The sequence below is a fragment of the Mustela nivalis genome (genome assembly GCF_964662115.1).
Source record: "Mustela nivalis genome assembly, chromosome: 8".
Taxonomy (NCBI): domain Eukaryota; kingdom Metazoa; phylum Chordata; class Mammalia; order Carnivora; family Mustelidae; genus Mustela; species Mustela nivalis.
Genome location: NC_139027.1, coordinates 52,127,615 through 52,144,511, shown reverse-complemented (window position 1 = coordinate 52,144,511; position 16,897 = coordinate 52,127,615). Strand labels below are relative to the sequence as shown.

The 16,897-nt window shown below is 50.4% G+C and overlaps 1 protein-coding gene and 1 pseudogene across 3 annotated transcripts; both read right to left on the bottom strand.

The window, feature by feature from the left end:
- Positions 1 to 519: 519 nt before the first annotated feature.
- On the bottom strand, positions 520 to 3,479 carry LOC309871146 (ADP-ribosylation factor-binding protein GGA1 pseudogene; annotated as a pseudogene). Its single transcript has one exon. The product of its transcript is annotated as an ADP-ribosylation factor-binding protein GGA1 pseudogene (transcript).
- A 3,007-nt stretch (positions 3,480 to 6,486) lies between these two features.
- Positions 6,487 to 15,726, bottom strand: CLEC4F (C-type lectin domain family 4 member F). 2 transcript variants are annotated; one of them, XM_082745441.1, is made up of 7 exons: positions 15,595 to 15,726; positions 14,613 to 14,729; positions 14,191 to 14,301; positions 10,826 to 11,944; positions 8,803 to 8,954; positions 7,743 to 7,861; positions 6,487 to 6,919 (listed from the first exon to the last, which is right to left on the bottom strand). In XM_082745441.1, exons 1-7 carry the CDS (start codon positions 15,653 to 15,655, stop codon positions 6,769 to 6,771), a joined length of 1,830 nt encoding a protein of 609 aa, XP_082601567.1. In that variant the 5' UTR covers positions 15,656 to 15,726; the 3' UTR covers positions 6,487 to 6,768. The 2 variants fall into 2 exon arrangements, 1 of the variants encoding a protein (XP_082601567.1); XR_014315572.1 differs by having other exon boundaries at positions 6,785 to 6,919; positions 7,644 to 7,861.
- Between the last annotated feature and the right edge of the window lie 1,171 nt (positions 15,727 to 16,897).

Below are 16,897 nucleotides of genomic sequence, written 5' to 3'. Positions count from 1 at the left end.
AAATAAATAAATAAAATCTTTAAAAAAAAAAAAAAAAAAAAAAGAAGTGTTTCTCCACCAAGAACAGAGAAGGGAACAGACGCACAGGCTTTGCCCCTGAGAAGCTGATGAGAGGTCAGGGACCCGGCTCAAGTGCCAGCATGCCGGAGCAGTCAATGGCCTCCAGCTTTGACAAGATGCAGAAAGGTGCCTGACAGCGTCCTGAAAGAGTAGATGGATGGAGGCTTGGAGCCCTGCAGACTGTGAGGCCTCATGAAGAGTTGAGACTCACAAGGCCCGAGGGTTAGTCGTGGGTCCGAGGGGAAGAGCTTCTGCAACACAGGACTTTGTAGGACCACAGGCAAGACCTTCAAACTCTCTAGGCCTCATCTTGCCAGCTGTAAAGCGGAGATTGTGATAGAAGCTTCCTCAGAATTGTAGCAAGGAGTCAAGTAGGCCATTGGCACAAAGATAACAGCTAATGCTATATGATGGGATCCATGTGCTGTGCACTTTTCTAAGCTCATTTTATGGATTAACTTTCTTTTTTTTTTCCAGGAAAAAAGGACATTTTTATGTCCATAAATACTTCTGCTCTCACTCACACACCGACCCCACTCGGACGCGGACAGATGGATGGGCAGAGGGGAGGCGCCCACGGGAGGCCCCAGCAGAGGCTGGCAACTGAAGGAGATGCACTGAGGAACTCCAGGGCAGGGCCTCCCTTGGCCAGGAGCCCTGGAGGCCCCAGCTGTGGCACCCAGCTCTGCCACAACCTCTGGGCCAGCAGCCACAGCCTCCACAGCCCCTCAGGAGACCTGACGGCAAAGGGGGCAGGTGGGTGGAGTGAAACCCCTATGAGGAGTGGGGACCGTGGGGGGCTCCCCCAACTGGGCCTCCTGAAATGGTGACCACAGGGCCACTGAGAAAGAAAAGCAAAGAGTCAAACCACACACCACAGAGTGCAAAGAGCTGGGGGAGCAGGCTTCACCCTCCCCCAGGCATCCAGTTCCTATGGAGAAGGCCTGAGCTGGTTCCCGTACCAGCATGGCCCCCAAGTTATGGCTGGGCCTTCCCATAAGGCATGAGACAAGTGGGGATGACCCCATCTCGGGCTGGGTCAGGGCTGGGCCTGAGGTCCTGGCCCCCGCCTGACAGCCACACTTCCCGCCATGACCCCAGGTCCTTCTAGGGCCTTGCAGCTGCTCCCTGCTCCAGGCTCCCCACTGTGGTGAAGGTCCCCAGCAGTGCGAACTCAGGCCCAGCCTCCTGCTGGGTTCAGCTCCGCAGGGGAGGGGGACAAGGAAGAAGGGGGGCCACAGGGATGAGGGGAGAAGCCCTCATCCTCTCCAGGGGAGAAGCCCAGGGGATCTCGCCATGGGAACAAAGGGTATCCTAGGCCACCACAGCCTCCCACCCAGGCTAGATGGTGCCCAGTCCTGCTGCCCCTTGCTCTCCCCGCCACCTCTCTGTTCTAGAGGCTCCTCCAGGTCTCGGGTGAGGGGATCTGGTCCACATCCGACATCTTGTTGTAGGTCTGGTTGCCCATGATGAAGAGAAGCTTGTAGCAAAACCTTCTTCTGGAGGTTGGAGTAGGACCTCGGTGATGGCTGAGGGGTGGACAATGGGATTAAACGCCAGCACTTCTGTGACTGAGGGGGGCTGCAGCTTCACTTTCATGACTTTGGGGACAGCTGACTGAAAAACGATGTTGCAGATGGGATGGGGCGCAGTGCTCAGCATGGAAACCACCAACACCAGCACGTCTGAGTGCCCAGGCAGCCAGTCTCGGGCAAAGTGGAAGAGGACCTGGAAGCCATGCTGGTCATACACCGTCACTGGCAAGATGCTGCTGGGTTTGATGGACTCCAGGGGCACAGTGATGCTGGCCAGCGAGAGCTCAGTCATCGTGGGCTGCTGCAGAGGCCCAGGGGGCTCAGGGGAGGCAGCGTGGAAGAGGCCGGGGGCGCTGGAGCTGGGCGAGCTGCAGTTGCTTTTATTCTGCAGGTCCTGAAGTGTGAGTCAGGGGTGCTGGCTGCTACTTCTCCCACCACACTTGCTGGGGCTCTGGGGGCAGTGACTACTGCAGGAGGGTCTTCCCCAGGAGATCCAGGTCGTCCAGACCACTGCTCTCTGGCAGGGGCATCTGTGCAGGCGGCTGGCTGTCCATGTTGGGGACCCGAGGCGGGGCTGGGGGTTCCGTGCCATCAGAGGACAGGAAGCTGTTCCATCTGGCACTGTCCAAGCTTGGTTCTGGAGGGGGTATGGGGTCAATTAGTCCCAGACATGTGAGCTCATCATCAAGCAGGGAAACTGAGGTGCTAGGCTGCTTGGGGCTGGCCAGGTCAGTAAAGCAGGTGGGCACGGCAGGGCAGGTGGTGCCCGTAGGAGGGAGATCCAGGCCAGAGAGGTCCAGCAGGGCCAAGGTGCTCCCAGGGAGAGAGCCGGTTGCCGCATCACCGTTCACCCCTCAGCAGCTGCTTGTACAGGTTGTACTGGGTGAGGTTGTCCTTGGCCTGCAGGATCTCAGCTAAGACCTCACCATTGTCTTCTGTGTCACTGGCCAGTCGGAAAAGTGCTGGCTGTGTCTGTTCACAGTACTGGTACAGCTCCTTCATGAGGTCCCCACTGCTGCAGGCTGAGGCCCCGCCCTGGCTGTGGCTCATCACCATCTCGGTCAGCAGCTTCACATTGTTGTTGACCTCCTCAATGGCGCTCATCTGCTTTGAGATCTTCTCCATCTGCTTCTGGTCCCCCTGCACCATGTCCTTGATGAGTTTGTTGGCTGCTCGGAGGTCCTCGGGGTAGGAGCTCTTCAGCAAGTGGGCCAGCATCTTGGATTTCTCCTCCTCTTCGAAGATCACATTCTTGGGTCATGGAGGAGGAAGAGGAAAAGTGGCATCATCTGGTAGCTTCAGGTCAGACTTCACAATCCCCTGCTTCTTCAGCATCTGGTAGGCCTCTGCGATTTTCACTTCCTCGGGCAGGCTGACCATCCAGCTATAGAGGAGCTCCAAGATCTTGTTCTTCACCTTCTCCAACATCCGCAAGCCCAGGTACTTGGGAGACACGACCTTGATGAGCTTGTAGAGAAAGCAGAACTTACCCACCTCGTCATGGAACCTTTTGCCACAGCTCTTCATGCATGCTTCCAGAAACGTCAGGGCTTGGATCACCTCCCACTCCTGTGGTGGACTGGATCTTGTGAGCCAACAGCAGGGTGGCAAGTGGAGGCTCCTCAAAGTCCTCGTTGAGCTGCTTGCAGAAGCTGTTGATGCTGGTCCAATTCAGCTCCTTGTTCAGGGCGTTGATAGCTCTGTTGATTCGCGCATCCAGAGTCTCCGGCTCCATCGCGGGCTCCATCGGCCATGGGCCTGGATTAACTTTCTTAATCTGCACAACAACCTCAAGAGAGGGGTACTCTGGCTTTTTCACAGAAGAAGAAACTGAGACATGAAAGTCAAGTAACCAGCTTTCCCAGCTAGACAGGGGGAAAGCTAGGATTGGACCCAGATAGTCTGGCCATGGAGCCTGGGTCTATAATCACCAATGACTACAAAAGCAATGATGATATATGAACCAGACAGAATGTCTGGAAACTTGGCTAATACACAGACAAGGCAGAGGGTGTTCTGAGAAAAAGTGGAGAAGCTGCAACGAGAGTGGGTTGAAGAGACACTGAGGTCCAGGGCTCAGGTCTGGTGACCCTGTAGCAGAGATGTCATGAAAGGCTCATTGGCACTACCTTGAAGAAGGCCTAGAATCCCAATCCTGGGACTAGCTAGAGTGCGAACTGCTTGTTAGATCTAAGAATAGGATAAGACTGCAACAAAAGCAGAGCTTTGAGGAGATTCAAGAGGAAGCTAGCTACAGGCTATTTTGGGGAGGGGAGGGGGTACTGGAGGCACAGCTGCATGGGGCTTGTCCCGTGGAAGGAAGCCTTCTTGAGGCCCAGCTAGCAGACTCCCTTCTATCATAAGTCATCCCTCCCAAGAGAAGCCCAGGCCTCCTCACTCTTCTGTAACTCTCACTGGAGCCTGGGACTCTCACTGGTGGTAGGGGTCTCTGGACTTGGTTACCTTTGAGCTGTAGGAATTGCTAGCAGGAGAGAGAGGAAGAGCCACTTACAACTAGCCCTTAAATGAAAGAGCAGCACAAAGAGAGAGGCTCCTTCCAATAAGCATGGTGTAGGCATATGAGGGGGTCGGACCAAGGCCCAGGCCCAAATCTGGGTATATGAGAGCAAGCATTCTAAGAATTACAGCGTATAGAGGGCGGGGGCATTGGCTGGTAGAAGACACTCAGAGTTGCTGATTATAAACACAGGTAGATTTTTTTTTTTCCTGAACTAATGACTTATGTCATCTTCAAAATGCTGTGACATCTGCTTCCAGAATGTGCTTACTCTTCTGACTGAGATATTGTTCTCTGGCCCTAGAAAACCAAGCCTGGAAGGTCAGTTCATGATAGCCAAGAAGTATATGCCTTCTCCTCCCTGTGCTAGAGTTGGACTTTCCCCTAAATCATGCTGTGTAGACTCCAGACTCTCTCAGGTTGGGTCCTCCTACGCCAAGAGCCTGGAAACCTTCTCTCTGGGAGAAAAGGCTGTAGGCATCAGGGTGCCAACAGCACGTCCATGGGGTGGTAGCAGTCTGTCACAGCCTGCGTCTGTCACCAGCGCAATCCATGGTCACTGAGTGTGGCAGCCATACAGGGTTCCCATGGCAGAGGCTGGGTGGGGCAGGCACTCCAGGGTGACAAGCTGACCACTTCCCCCAGGACAACTGAGGGCTCCACTCTGTCTCCCCAGATGGCTCCACTCAGTCTGTGGAGAACTGAACTCTTCTGCCTTTCTGACTCTTGAGGAAATTGCAGCTTTCAGGACCTTCTCTGGAGAGAGAAAGATCCAGTCTAGGCATGAGAATTGACCCTGCTGTGTGAGTATGTTATCTGTCCCTGTTCCATTGGCTTTAGGCCACAGACCATGGTTGGTTAATGAACAGCTAGCTTGCCACTCCAGGATGTCACCACCCCCAGGTTTCAGGCTCCAGCGGACTCTCCTTGAGGCCGTGAGAAGGGGCTGGGTGTCCTAACTATCACTCCTCACTACCAAAATGCTGGCTGGGGTGGGGGAGAGAGGGATTTTCATCTTTTCATCTGTTTCATTCACTTCGGAGTGGTTTTTTTTAAGATTTTATTATTTATTTATTTGAGAATGAGAGAGCAAGGAGAGGGGCAAAGGGCGAAGGAGAGAATCTCAGACAGACTCATTGATAAGCAACGAGCCCAAGGCAGGGCTCAATCTCACGACCCTGAGATCATGACCTGAGCTAAAATCAAGAGATGAATGCCCAACTGACTGAGCCACCCAAGAGCCCCTGTTTCCTTCCCTCCTGAAAACTTGGAAGAGTGCCTAGTGCATGGTAGAGGCACAGCAAATAATTCTGGGTTGCATGAATATTGATAAAAAGTTGAAGTCTTCCAGGAGAGTTCATGGTTATGAATCTTTAGACATTAAAGTAACACTGAAATATATAAATCAAAAGCTATTAGAAATATGACATGACAGGATGATAAATGTAGGTAAATGTCCTACATGGGAGAGTTAACACAAATCCTCCTAACGAAACTGACTAGTTGTGTAGACAAAATATAAATGAGGATAAAGAACATCTGAAAAATGAAAATCACAAGCCTAATCTAATAAATATGCCTGTGGAACATTTATAAGAAGTGAGCAGACACTTTTTTACTGAGAGATAATCTCAGTAAATTTCCCCAAAGTGGGACATATTAATATTGGCTCCTACCCTTTTTTGCATAAGCTAGGAAAACCATCAAACAAAGACTAGAAATACATAAAAAGAAAATGAGTCCATCCCTATATATCTATATTGCTATAGATGCAAAAAATACCAAGGAATAAACCATAAGGAAATAAAATCCAGTAACATATGTAAATCTTAAAAAAAAAAAGCTGTAGAAGTACTAGAAGAAATACAGTAAAATGTGATTTCAGTTCTGCAGTAGAGGAGTTTCTAAGGTTGATAAAAAGCTAAGAAGCCAATGCTCATTCTAAACTGAGCTGGCAGAAAACCCAGTCCTTGGAAGAGAGAATGGGACCACAAGAAGAGGCTAAAGCCAGGGATATGGCATCAAAAGTTAACAGTTGGGAAATGAGATGGGGCTAGCCATAGGACAGGAAGAAGTCTGGGGAGTGGTTTAAAGGCCTGGCAAAACCCAGCTCCCACCCCATCTGCAACAAAAGAACAGCAAGGACTATCTAGGATCACTATCACTTCTTGGGAATTTGTACCCCCTGTATGATATCCCTGTAGTTTGTGTTAAACCCCTGCTGTTTCTCAGTGACTAACTAAATGTTCACAGCTATAAAGCCCTTTAACAAAGATATGTTTGTTTCAGGACAGAAGGGACATTGAGGAAGAAGAACCAGTTCAGGGAGAGAAGAGGGTGATGGCTATCACAGAGACAAGTAGAAAACTTCCGTGCACGCGGTCAGTATTTATTGGGGACCTGCTGTCTCACAGGCCCGTGCTAGTTGCTGATGGAGATACAGAAGCACGCAAGCCTTTGGCCTTGAGGAACCCTTGATCCCACCAAGTTATGTGAGATAAACACATTTCAGGGGTTAAACAGAAGGACAGAGCAGGAAACACAAAAGGCCAAATAAAAAGACCTAGAGAATAAGCTGGGTTCAGAGGTTCACAGGCATCAGGTGGGAAGGGTCCAGAGCTGGCAGCGACGATGACCCCTCAGATCTGGCATGTCTCAGGCCACATGTTGGCTGATGGGCTTCTTACAGACCCAGTTATAGGGGGTGTCACAGCGAATGTCATTCCACTTCTGCTCAATATGAACACAGTCTTCAGTCTGCCCATCCCAGGACCGCCAGTTGTCTGGCTGGTATCTGCCCCAAAACCTGGAAACAAGAGGGCTTTATTCTGCCGGATGAAGAAAGTGTCCCTTCCCCCCACTATGGCATAAGGAGCTGAAGCACCATGAGTCCCTTATCTCCTGGAGGAGAGCTGGGCTCAAGGGTGCCCTAAGTGTGGCTCTGCTGACTGTCTTTATTTACTGAGGATCAAGGGACAGGAAGGGTGTCTGATGCTATAAACCCCCACTCCATAATTCACATTCAGAGACCTTCTAATGAAGGCAGGGCCTAAAAAGGGTATAGGACAGGCAAAAAACAGGGGTGCCTGGGTGATTCAGATGGTTAAGCGTCTGCCTTCAGCTCAGGTCATGATCTCTGGGTCCCAGGTTCCAGCCCTGCATTGGGCTCCATGCTTCTCCCTCTCCCTCTGTCCCTCCACTCTAATGTGTTCTCTCTCTCTTTCTCTCTCTCTCTCAAATGAATAAATAAAATCTTAAAAAGTATAGGCAAAAAAAAAAAAAACAAAAAACGAAGAACAATAGCACAGGAAGACCCACTCATAGTCTCCCTGCCAACATCAGGACATATCCTGCTCTGATAGGTCCTGTAGAGGGGCCTACACAAGGACCACAACATGCCCACACACATCACACACATCATTTGTACACACCTATCACACATACATCACATACACAATTGTACATCCACTCTATACACACACCACTCCCACATCATACACGTATATCACACACACAACACTAGCACTCACCAGGCAGGAATCCACACACAAGACAAGGACAAAGAGTCTCTCCAGCCAGGCCTGCCCTGTGTTCCTGGGATAGCACCAGACAGTGCCGGCTGGACTCACGCTCTGCTCTGGGCGGCATTGAATGGTGTCCCATCCACCCAGCGCCAGGAGCCCTCCTTGCCGCTGTCAGTGAGGCCAATCCAGTGGTGAGAGGTACTCGTGAACTTTACCAGAAATGCCTGTAGAGAAAAGGAAGTGTTGTTGGAGCCTGTGTGAGGAGGTGGTTCTCCCAGCCATGTGGAAAAGGAGGCTAGGCTGTCCTCTCCCTGGTCCTGGGTCATAAAGCCCACTCCTCTGTGCCTTGCATGGTTCGTCCAGGATTGAGGGCAGGACCACGGTCCCCTCAGAGAAAGCCCAGCTTCTCCCATGTTGACTTGATGAATGTGGCTTCACTGAGATGAAGACAGCCTGGCCATAGTTTATTAAAGAGATGTATTTTATTTTTAAAAAATTTAAAAAGCATGTCTTTTGACAGACATACAAGACCAGTCTCAGGAGAACCACAAAGAATGAGCAGTTCCATGAGTTGAAATGGACCAAACCCATTATGGTCCTTTGACAATAACCCTGGTAAATTCTGGTAAGGACCTTCAGCAGATGGGCCACTGGGGTCTATAGTGCCTTTGGCGGTCCTCAGATTTCTACGTCTGGCTTTCCCGAGAAAGGGAAAGCCTTTGTGGGCCTTCCACGGCCCTTGGATTCACTGATGTTAATATGAGGATTGACAACTAGAGTAGCAGCTAAAGGGAAAGTGAGGGGTGGGGGAGGGAAGTTATACTCCCAATACTTTAAGGACAGTCACCTAGTGCTAACCTCCCTTTGCCCTTCCTCACTGCTGACAGCTGTGGGCCTCTGGGTGTCTCCCTCATTCGTGGAGGACATCATCAAGGTCTGCTGTCAGTGCTTCTACCTGCAGAGCAAGATGCTTATGGGAACTCAAACATCTGTTCCCTGACTGACCTAAGAGACCAAAGGCCTCTGCCCTGTCCCGCTGCAAGAGGAGGAAGGCCAAGGCGCCAAAGTCTGGGTGGTCCTGGGTGTGGGCAGAGGTCTCGGTCCTGGTCCTGGGTCCATATCCCATGCCAAGCCCATGAACATCACCCCAAGGCTGCACTCTGACCTGCTCCTCCTCAGAAGTCACCGAGGCCAGGTGGGCTCCCTGGGACACACAGAACTGCTCAGCCTCATGCCAGGACTTCTTGACGTAAGAAAAGTAATACACACTCCCGCCGTAGACATGCCAGCCCTGCAGGATCAGCTGAAGAAGTTGATCTGGAGCAAAGGTTGGGGACGAGAGAGAACCAGGGGCTGGTTGCAGATGCCCAAGGGCTGCCCTTCCTGACCTCTCCTGGGACAGGCCACCGAGGGTTGCAAGCCCATGCCACACTCAATGCTCAGTACTCCAGGGGCAAGGCCTGGGAGGCTGTACCCCCAGCCTGAAACTCAGTTCACCAGGAAGCCACTCAGGACACCTGGGTGTATCCCTCTAGGGACCCTCAGAGAGTTTTGCTACCCAGACGAGCCTTTCTTTCCAGACTCCTGCTTTCTGGCTCCACGACCCTCTCTTGCCACTCACGGCTCCCACCGGACAGTCTGCTGACCTTGGTTCCCACCATCTCCCTGAGAGACTTTGCAGCCATCCCACAGTACAACTCACTTCCTCCCCTCCATCTCCTTTAACGTCAGCTGCTGTCCACACCCAGGACCATCCTTGGGACCTGATCTACCTGACCTTCCCATTTCAAGCTCTAAAATCTCATTCCATGAGGACAAGCCTCTGGTGCTCTCAGATCTCCCATTCCTTCCCACAATCACACCCTGCTTTTTAATATCATCTGCACCACAGCTGTTTGAAATGGTGCCACAATAGACTTGCTTATTCATTCATTCATTCTTTTGTTCAACATCCACATCTCAATGGTGTTTGACTTCTGTGAACCAGGGACTATTAGACAAAGAAGAGTAAGACATGATCCACACCCTCAGGGAGCTAACAGTCTAGCAAATGAGACAGAGGTGTAAGAAAGGCATTGAAAAACTTTCATGGAAGTCCATGCACATGTTAGAACAGAGCCATAAAAAGAGGGGGTGGTCTCTGTCACCTGGGCTGCACGTGGCACTCAGGAAGGACACTCCAGGTGAGCTGTCACTTGAGCTAAGTCTTAAAACACTGAGAAAGAGTTTGCCAGGTGGTCTGTGCCAAGGAGAGCATCCCAGGCAGGAGGAAAAATTAGACACCAAAAGGCTGAAGGTGTGAAACAGCATGGCATGGCCTGACCTGTCCAAGCACTTGGGATGGTCAGCACATAAGGCAGGGGAGACACACTTGGACAGCTTCACCAGCACTCTTATCATCCATCTCATGTGCAGGAATCTGGAGGTTTTTTTCCTCTCTGAACATTGGGGAGCCCTGAAAGGTTTTAGGAAGTATAGTAGCGTGCTCCAGATTTGCACTGTGCTAAGAGCAACCTGGTGATGGTGTGGGGACTGAGCGAGAAGAAGGTGATCCTAACCAGGCCAGAGACACCAATCAGAATATCATTGCAAATATCTCAGTAACGATGCTGAGCGTGGAAGCCAGTGGTTTTCAGAATGTGGTCCCAGATTATCAGCATCACCTGGGAATTAAATAGAAATGCACACCCCACCTGCCTTCCACATATCGTTCGTTTCTCATGTGTTGTTTTGTCACTCTGACCAGATGACAAGCCACTTAAGAGCATGACAGCTACCTTATGTCACCCCCACCGCTGCCTAGGCACATCAAGCCTACTTGGGGGGCTTCAGCCCTTCTCCAGCTCTCACCCTCCTTCCCAGGGGGATGCATGTTGTAGTAAGCAAAAGGCAGGGGCATCTGGGTGTCTCAACTCAGTTAAGCGTCTGCCTTCGGCTCAGGTCATGATCCTGGGGGCCTGGGATCGAGTCCCGCATCAGGCTCCCTATCAATGGGGAGCCTGCTTATCCCTCTGCTTGCCCCTCCTCCTGCTTGTGGTCCCTCTCAATCCCTCTCTCTCTCCCTGTCAAATAAATAAATAAAATCTTTTTTAAAAATGTTTTAAAGTAAGCAAAAGGCTGAAGGGACAGAAGACTCTGCCCATCCAGAAGACTGTACCTCCCAGGCCAAGCTCTCCCATCCCACTTACTCTGGGTCCTCTGTAGCTGCTCCTGGGAGCCAAGGGCCACACGGACTGCCTCCAGGCGGCTCTGCTCCTCCTGGATTTTCGTAGTTAGTGTTTTGGTGTTCTCTAAATCCACTTTTAACTGCCGGATATCAGCGCTGGCCTTCCGCAGACTGCTCTCCAGCCTCTGGATCTTGGAACCTAAGGCTGCAGCAGTCTTCATCCCTTGTTTTAGGGTCTGTATCTCTCTGCTGGCATTTTTCAAATACACACCTAGTACCTCAATCTTGGGATCTAGGGCACTGGCATTTTCAAGCTCTGTTTTTAATAACTGGATCTGAGCATCTGTCTGCTTTAGACTGTTGCTGGTTACTTGGGTCTGGGCAGTAACAGTTTCCAAATCTCTTTTTAACAAGCGAATCTCATCACCAGCCCATTTGGAATGACCTTTTAGTAACTGGATCTCAGCGCTGGTGTTGTCTAAACCGCCTCTTAGAAAAGTCTGCATCTGGGAGTTTAAAGCACTGGCACTTTGTAGGCTTCCTTTGACCCTCTGGAGCTCAGCACTGGCTCCTTCCAAACTGCTTCTTAAAACCTGACTCTGGGCCCTTAACTCCTGGACACCAGCCAGTTGGCTGCTCAGAACTTGGATCTGAGCATTAGCATTCTTTAGACTGCTGTTCGCCCACTGGGCCTGGGCATTTGCCATTTTCAGCCCTGCTTTCAATATTGCAATTTCAGCATTGGCATTTCCTAAGCCTCTACTCAGCATGTGGAGCCCGAGGCTGGCGTTTTCTAAACTGCTTTTTAAGAAACTGTGAGTCTGGGAATTCGAAGCGTTTGCCTTTTCCAGATCTCCTTTCAGCTTCCGAAGATCCGCACCGGCCCCCTCCACGGAGCTCCTCAACATCTGGGTTTGGAAACTCAAGGTACTGGTGTCCTCTAGAGCGTCCTTTACCCTCTGAATGTCAGCACTGGCATTTTCCAGGTGACCACGGAGCACCTGGATCTGAGATCTGACACTGTCCACTCTGCAAGACAACATCTGGATCTCTGTGCCCCAGGTGCTGGAATTCTCTTCATGGCTTTTAAACATCTGGATCGTCTCTTGCAACCATGCCACCCAGTCAGAGTGGTGGGGATCTGGAGGGAGGAAATTGACAAGGGAGCCACAGAGGCCCATTACATAGGCAAGCATTCATAATATGGGCCAACCATAGTGTTCTCATGTCTTCTAAGGGGTAAAGCGCAGGCTGTCTAAAGCGCAGCCCTGGGTGCTCCTCAAGGAGGAGCACTCCTCCTGCTCACCAGAGCCCTGGGGATGGGCCACCTCAGACTGTGGGCCAAAAAATAAGATAAAGGTGTACTTAGCTGTGCCCCATGAACTGAGCAATGAAAGGACTGAAATACTTGCCTACTATAAACTAGCTACCACTAAGAGTCGTGCTGGTCAGACTTGGATTATTTTGTCCTTGTAATTGAACTTGAAGGTAACTGATGAAATCATTGAGAGCTGCTGAAGTTTAACTCCACTGACATTTCACCATTAAATGGTGAAATTGACAAAGAAACTAGGTGTGCATAAAGCCAGCGTTTAGTCTTCCACTCACTGTATTTGTATACCAAGCACGAAGCCTCTTGATTCAACTCCTAAAAACAGAATAGACGGCAAACATAGTTCTTGGATCACAAATTCCAGAAACTAAACAAAACAGGTACCCTTTAAATCTTAAAAAAAAAAAAAAAAAAAAAAGGGACGCCTGGGTGGCTCAGTTGGTTAGGCAGCTGCCTTCGGCTCAGGTCATGATCCCAGCGTCCTGGGATCGAGTCCCACATCGGGCTCCTTGCTCCGCAGGGAGCCTGCTTCTCCCTCTGACTCTGCCTTCCACTGTGTCTGCCTGTGCTCGCTCTCGTTCGCTCTCTGACAAATAAATAAATCTTAAAAAAAAAAAAAAAAAAAAAAACAGGTACCCTTAGAGGAGGCCCTCTGTTCAGTCCCCACATGGGGCTATGGTGGAGGCCCTCCAGGTGATACTGGATCCTGGAGTGGAAAGGGCCTTTTGAAGGCTGGCACACCCAGTGTTACGCAGAGCAGAATGTTTCCCACAGAACAGTGTGAGGATATGGAAGAGCTGAGTGAAAGCCCCGGGTCATCACAGTCTTTCAGAGAACTCACAGCCCCTTTCAATCTGCATGATCGTTCCCACCAACCCCTCCTGCAGCTGGTCCTACAGCACCTTTTGCTCACCTCACAAGCTAAGTCCTTACCTCAGACATTCATGGTCTAAGACTCTCGATGCCAGCCTTCTCTCAGGAATAGGGAGAAGAATCCAAGTAGGCCGGGACCCTTTTTGGGAGAATCCTGCCCTATTCCTCATGCCCTACCCAGGTCAATGTAGGAGGTCTCAGGCACTATGCTGAGGAAAGGCCAGGTGGGACTAGGTGGCCTTTGAAGATATGAGAAGTTCAATCAAATATTCTGCCTTGCCAAGGTAGACAAATACATCAATGGAACAGAATAGAGAATCCAGAAATAGACCTACATATATGTGATGATTGATTTTCTACAAAGACACAGAAGTAACTCATGATAATTTTTCAACAGATGATGCTGCAACAATTATATATCCACACACAAAATAAAAATTAACTTCATGCTTCACACTGTTAATATAAAGCTTAACTCAAAATTAATCATAGACTGAAATATCAACCAAAAAGTGCAAAATTTCCAGGAGGAAACATAGGTAAATGTCTTTGTGACCTTGGGATAGGTTTCCAATATGAAACCAATAGTACAATCCATAAAAGGAAAAAAAATGATAAATTAGACTTTATTAAGATTTAAATCTTGTTAGGAGAATGAAAAGACAAGCCGTTAACTGAGAGGAAATATTTGCAAATTACATGCTGATAAAGGAGCAAAAAGAGTACATACCGTAGGATCCTTTTCACATAAAACTCTAGAAAAAAACAACCAGTCTGTATTACTGCAAGTAGACAGATGGATGCCTGGGGATGAAGAGAGGAGGGGCGAGGGAAGGATGTCGGAGGGCACAAGGACACTGTGGAGGAGGAGGATGAATATGCTCATTTTCTTGACTGTAGTGATGGTTTCACGAGTATACACATAAGTCAAAATTTATCAGAGTGTACGCTTTAAAGATTGTACCTTATTATGTGTCAACTGCACCTTAATAAAGCTGTTTGGTTTGTTTGTTTGTTTGTTTGTTTGTTTTTAATAAAAAGATCGTATCGTATCTTCTTGTGAGAAAACTGGAATCCGTTCAGAGGCATAGGAGGCATCAAAAGAGAGGCTCCTCCTAGGGTCTGGGCATCTGAATGCCCCAGCTCCCCCACTCCACCCCTACCTCCCTGTGGCTACTCACTGTGGGGTTCCACAGGTAACTGTCCAGTTGTGTTGTCATCTCCAGGAATCATGGTTGGAAACTGCTGGAAGGAGGCATAGGACTCCAGTGGAGGTCTTGGCTTCTGTAGAACTGAGACACCCATTCCTGGGTCAGCATACTCTCTGCACTAAGGCTGGGAGAACAGGCTGCCCCACGCTCGGTCAGGGTTCTAGAAGGAGGGAGATGCCCCCCACTTCAGACTTCCCTTCATGGGCCTCAGCTCTTGGGAGTCTCCCCTTGGACGGCGGCCTTGGTTGAGTCTCAGATAAGATTTGGTTCAAGCCTGGGGCAAGAGGTAAAATGACTCTTCTGGAAGCAGAGGGTAGGCAGCTAGCCTCTGTGGGACCTTTATACAGGAAGACAGAGAGAGTCAGTGGCATTCAGGTCACCTAGGAGCTTACCCACAATAAAGAGAGCCACCAGAGAGAAGACAAGAGTCACAGCCATAACTGCCAGGATGGTCTGAACAAGCCTTGGCCTCCTGGGTGCTTCAGGAGCCGCTGCCGCAGAGTCCAGCCCTGCAAGGGAGAAGCCAGTGTACAGGAGGTGTGTGCTATACAGGCTGGATGAGGCCGGCCCCAGGCTCAGTCTTCTGGACTATCTGAGGGGTATGAGAACACTGGCCATGCTTAGCATGGAGATGGGAAATAAAGCACTTGGAAGTGTCCACCTGCACTAACTGGTGGTGTGGTAGCAACTCAAAGGCAAAGAGAAGACCACAGAACCTGAAGGAGGGGTGCAGGGCATGGACCCCAGCATGGAGGAGGGCAGCAAACATGTAGTTTGCGTGAAAGAAGAAAGGAGGGAGATGGGAGGGGACAAGGCAGGAACCTGACCTCTGGGTCCCAGGGCCAGGCTTGCTCTTGAACCCTGACCAGAGCAGGACTCACAGCCCTTTTGGACCACTGCCTCTCCCACGGGACTGACTGTCAGTGCTGGAGTTCTCCTCTGCTAGGGTCAGAAAGCCCTGCCTGGGTGTCCTAAGAAGAGCTACACCTATTGAGTCTGGGGGTGTGATTAGGAATGAACAGTGTACAGCAGAATCCATTCTAAGGCAGAGAAACACCAGCCTAGAACCCCTGAGGCCTGGGGGGGGGGCAACCCAACATGCAGAGAGGGGACCAGGAACCAGGTCCCTCCGAATTCAAAGGTCACCTTTCCCTTGTCAGTTCATCTCCAAGGGAAGGGGTCCGGGGAGGTCTCCTGCAGAGACTGGGGTGTGCCCCAGTCTCTCTGTCCTAACCTAACTCACCTTCAGCTCTTGCCTATTTATTCTGGATGCTGAGACAGGGAGGAGCCGAGCTCTGGCCTGCCAGGCAGGACTGACAAGAACGGCAAGGGCTGCGAGACCAGAGAGATGGGGTGATGCCTCAGTTTTCTCACCTCGGAGGCGCAGGAAGACCTTCTGGTTGTCTGTAAAGAAGTGGACCCCATCACCATTCATCTCTTCCTTTACCCTCCACCACTGCTCCCTGCCACAGGCCCCTTGCAGGCTGTGCACTGGGAAGTAAAGCTGAGTTCCTTGGGACTTATATGGCCCTGAGTAGGAACTCCCTCTCCTGCTGACTCTGCAGAAGCACTTCAGCAGGGTCCTGTCCTTCCAGGCTCCCAGGCGCCAGTCTGCCCTACCCTCTCCCTCTCTTCCCTGGCATCAGCACTGGCCCTCCCCTCAAGCCCCTGACCCCAACCTCCACTCTCCAGAAGAGTCCCCCCCAAAGCTAGCCTCCAGAGCCACTCTGGAGGGGGTCCCGGGGATCCTTCTCAGCTTTATAGAAAAACATCCTTGTGACCTGTGGCTGACCCTTAAACCTAGCCCCAGAGCCCCTCAAGTAACAGGAGGTCAGGTAAGGAGGGAGCTGGGTCAGTGTAGGAGGTATCTGGAAGGACTCAGGTGACTCTTGACCACTTAGGACCACACAACTGGCAGGGAAAGGAAAGGGTCTGTGCTAGACTAAAAAGTGTATTTGGTCTTCGTCACAGTTCCTTGGAATTTCCTAAGTGACAGGACTACCTTTTATTATTCACAAAAAGGCCCTTTTGAGCATACCTGAGTTTATGATAATGAGGTGACTCAGGGTAGGCCTCTAGATCATTTCAGGATGGGAGCAGATCCCAGAAAAACCAACCCCCCACCCAGGACTTCAGGTAGGAGAGGGGGCCTGGAGATGGGATTATGAGAAAGATTCAAGCAGTTTTCAAGGAGTTTCCTGGTTGCTGAATATATCCACCTGCCTGGAGAGTGTCACATCCCAACTGCACAGGAACAGAGTTTCCATTGCTCTGAACTCTTCTGGACTCTTGACCTCACCCTAGGTATTTCTTCCTCTGGCTGTTCATTTGTATCCTTTACTGTAAACTATAATAGAACGCATGGTGTGTTCCTGGGTTCTGTGAGTCATTCTAGTGAATTTTCAAAGCAGAGGGGGGTCATGGGAGCCCCCTGATTTGCAGTGGGCTGTGCAGAAATTGCCTGGAGACCCCACTTGCAGGCGGCATCTGAGGTAGAGGCCATCTTGTGGGATTAGAGCCCTTAACCTGTGCGGTCTGTGCTAACTCCAAAGTCATTGTTAGGATTAACTTCAAGTGTAGGATACCCAGTTGATGTCAGAGAATTGGTTGGTGTCAGAAAACAGCAAGAAGGACCCAACTTGGTCCAATTTTGCACCTCTAGCTGATTTCATCCACG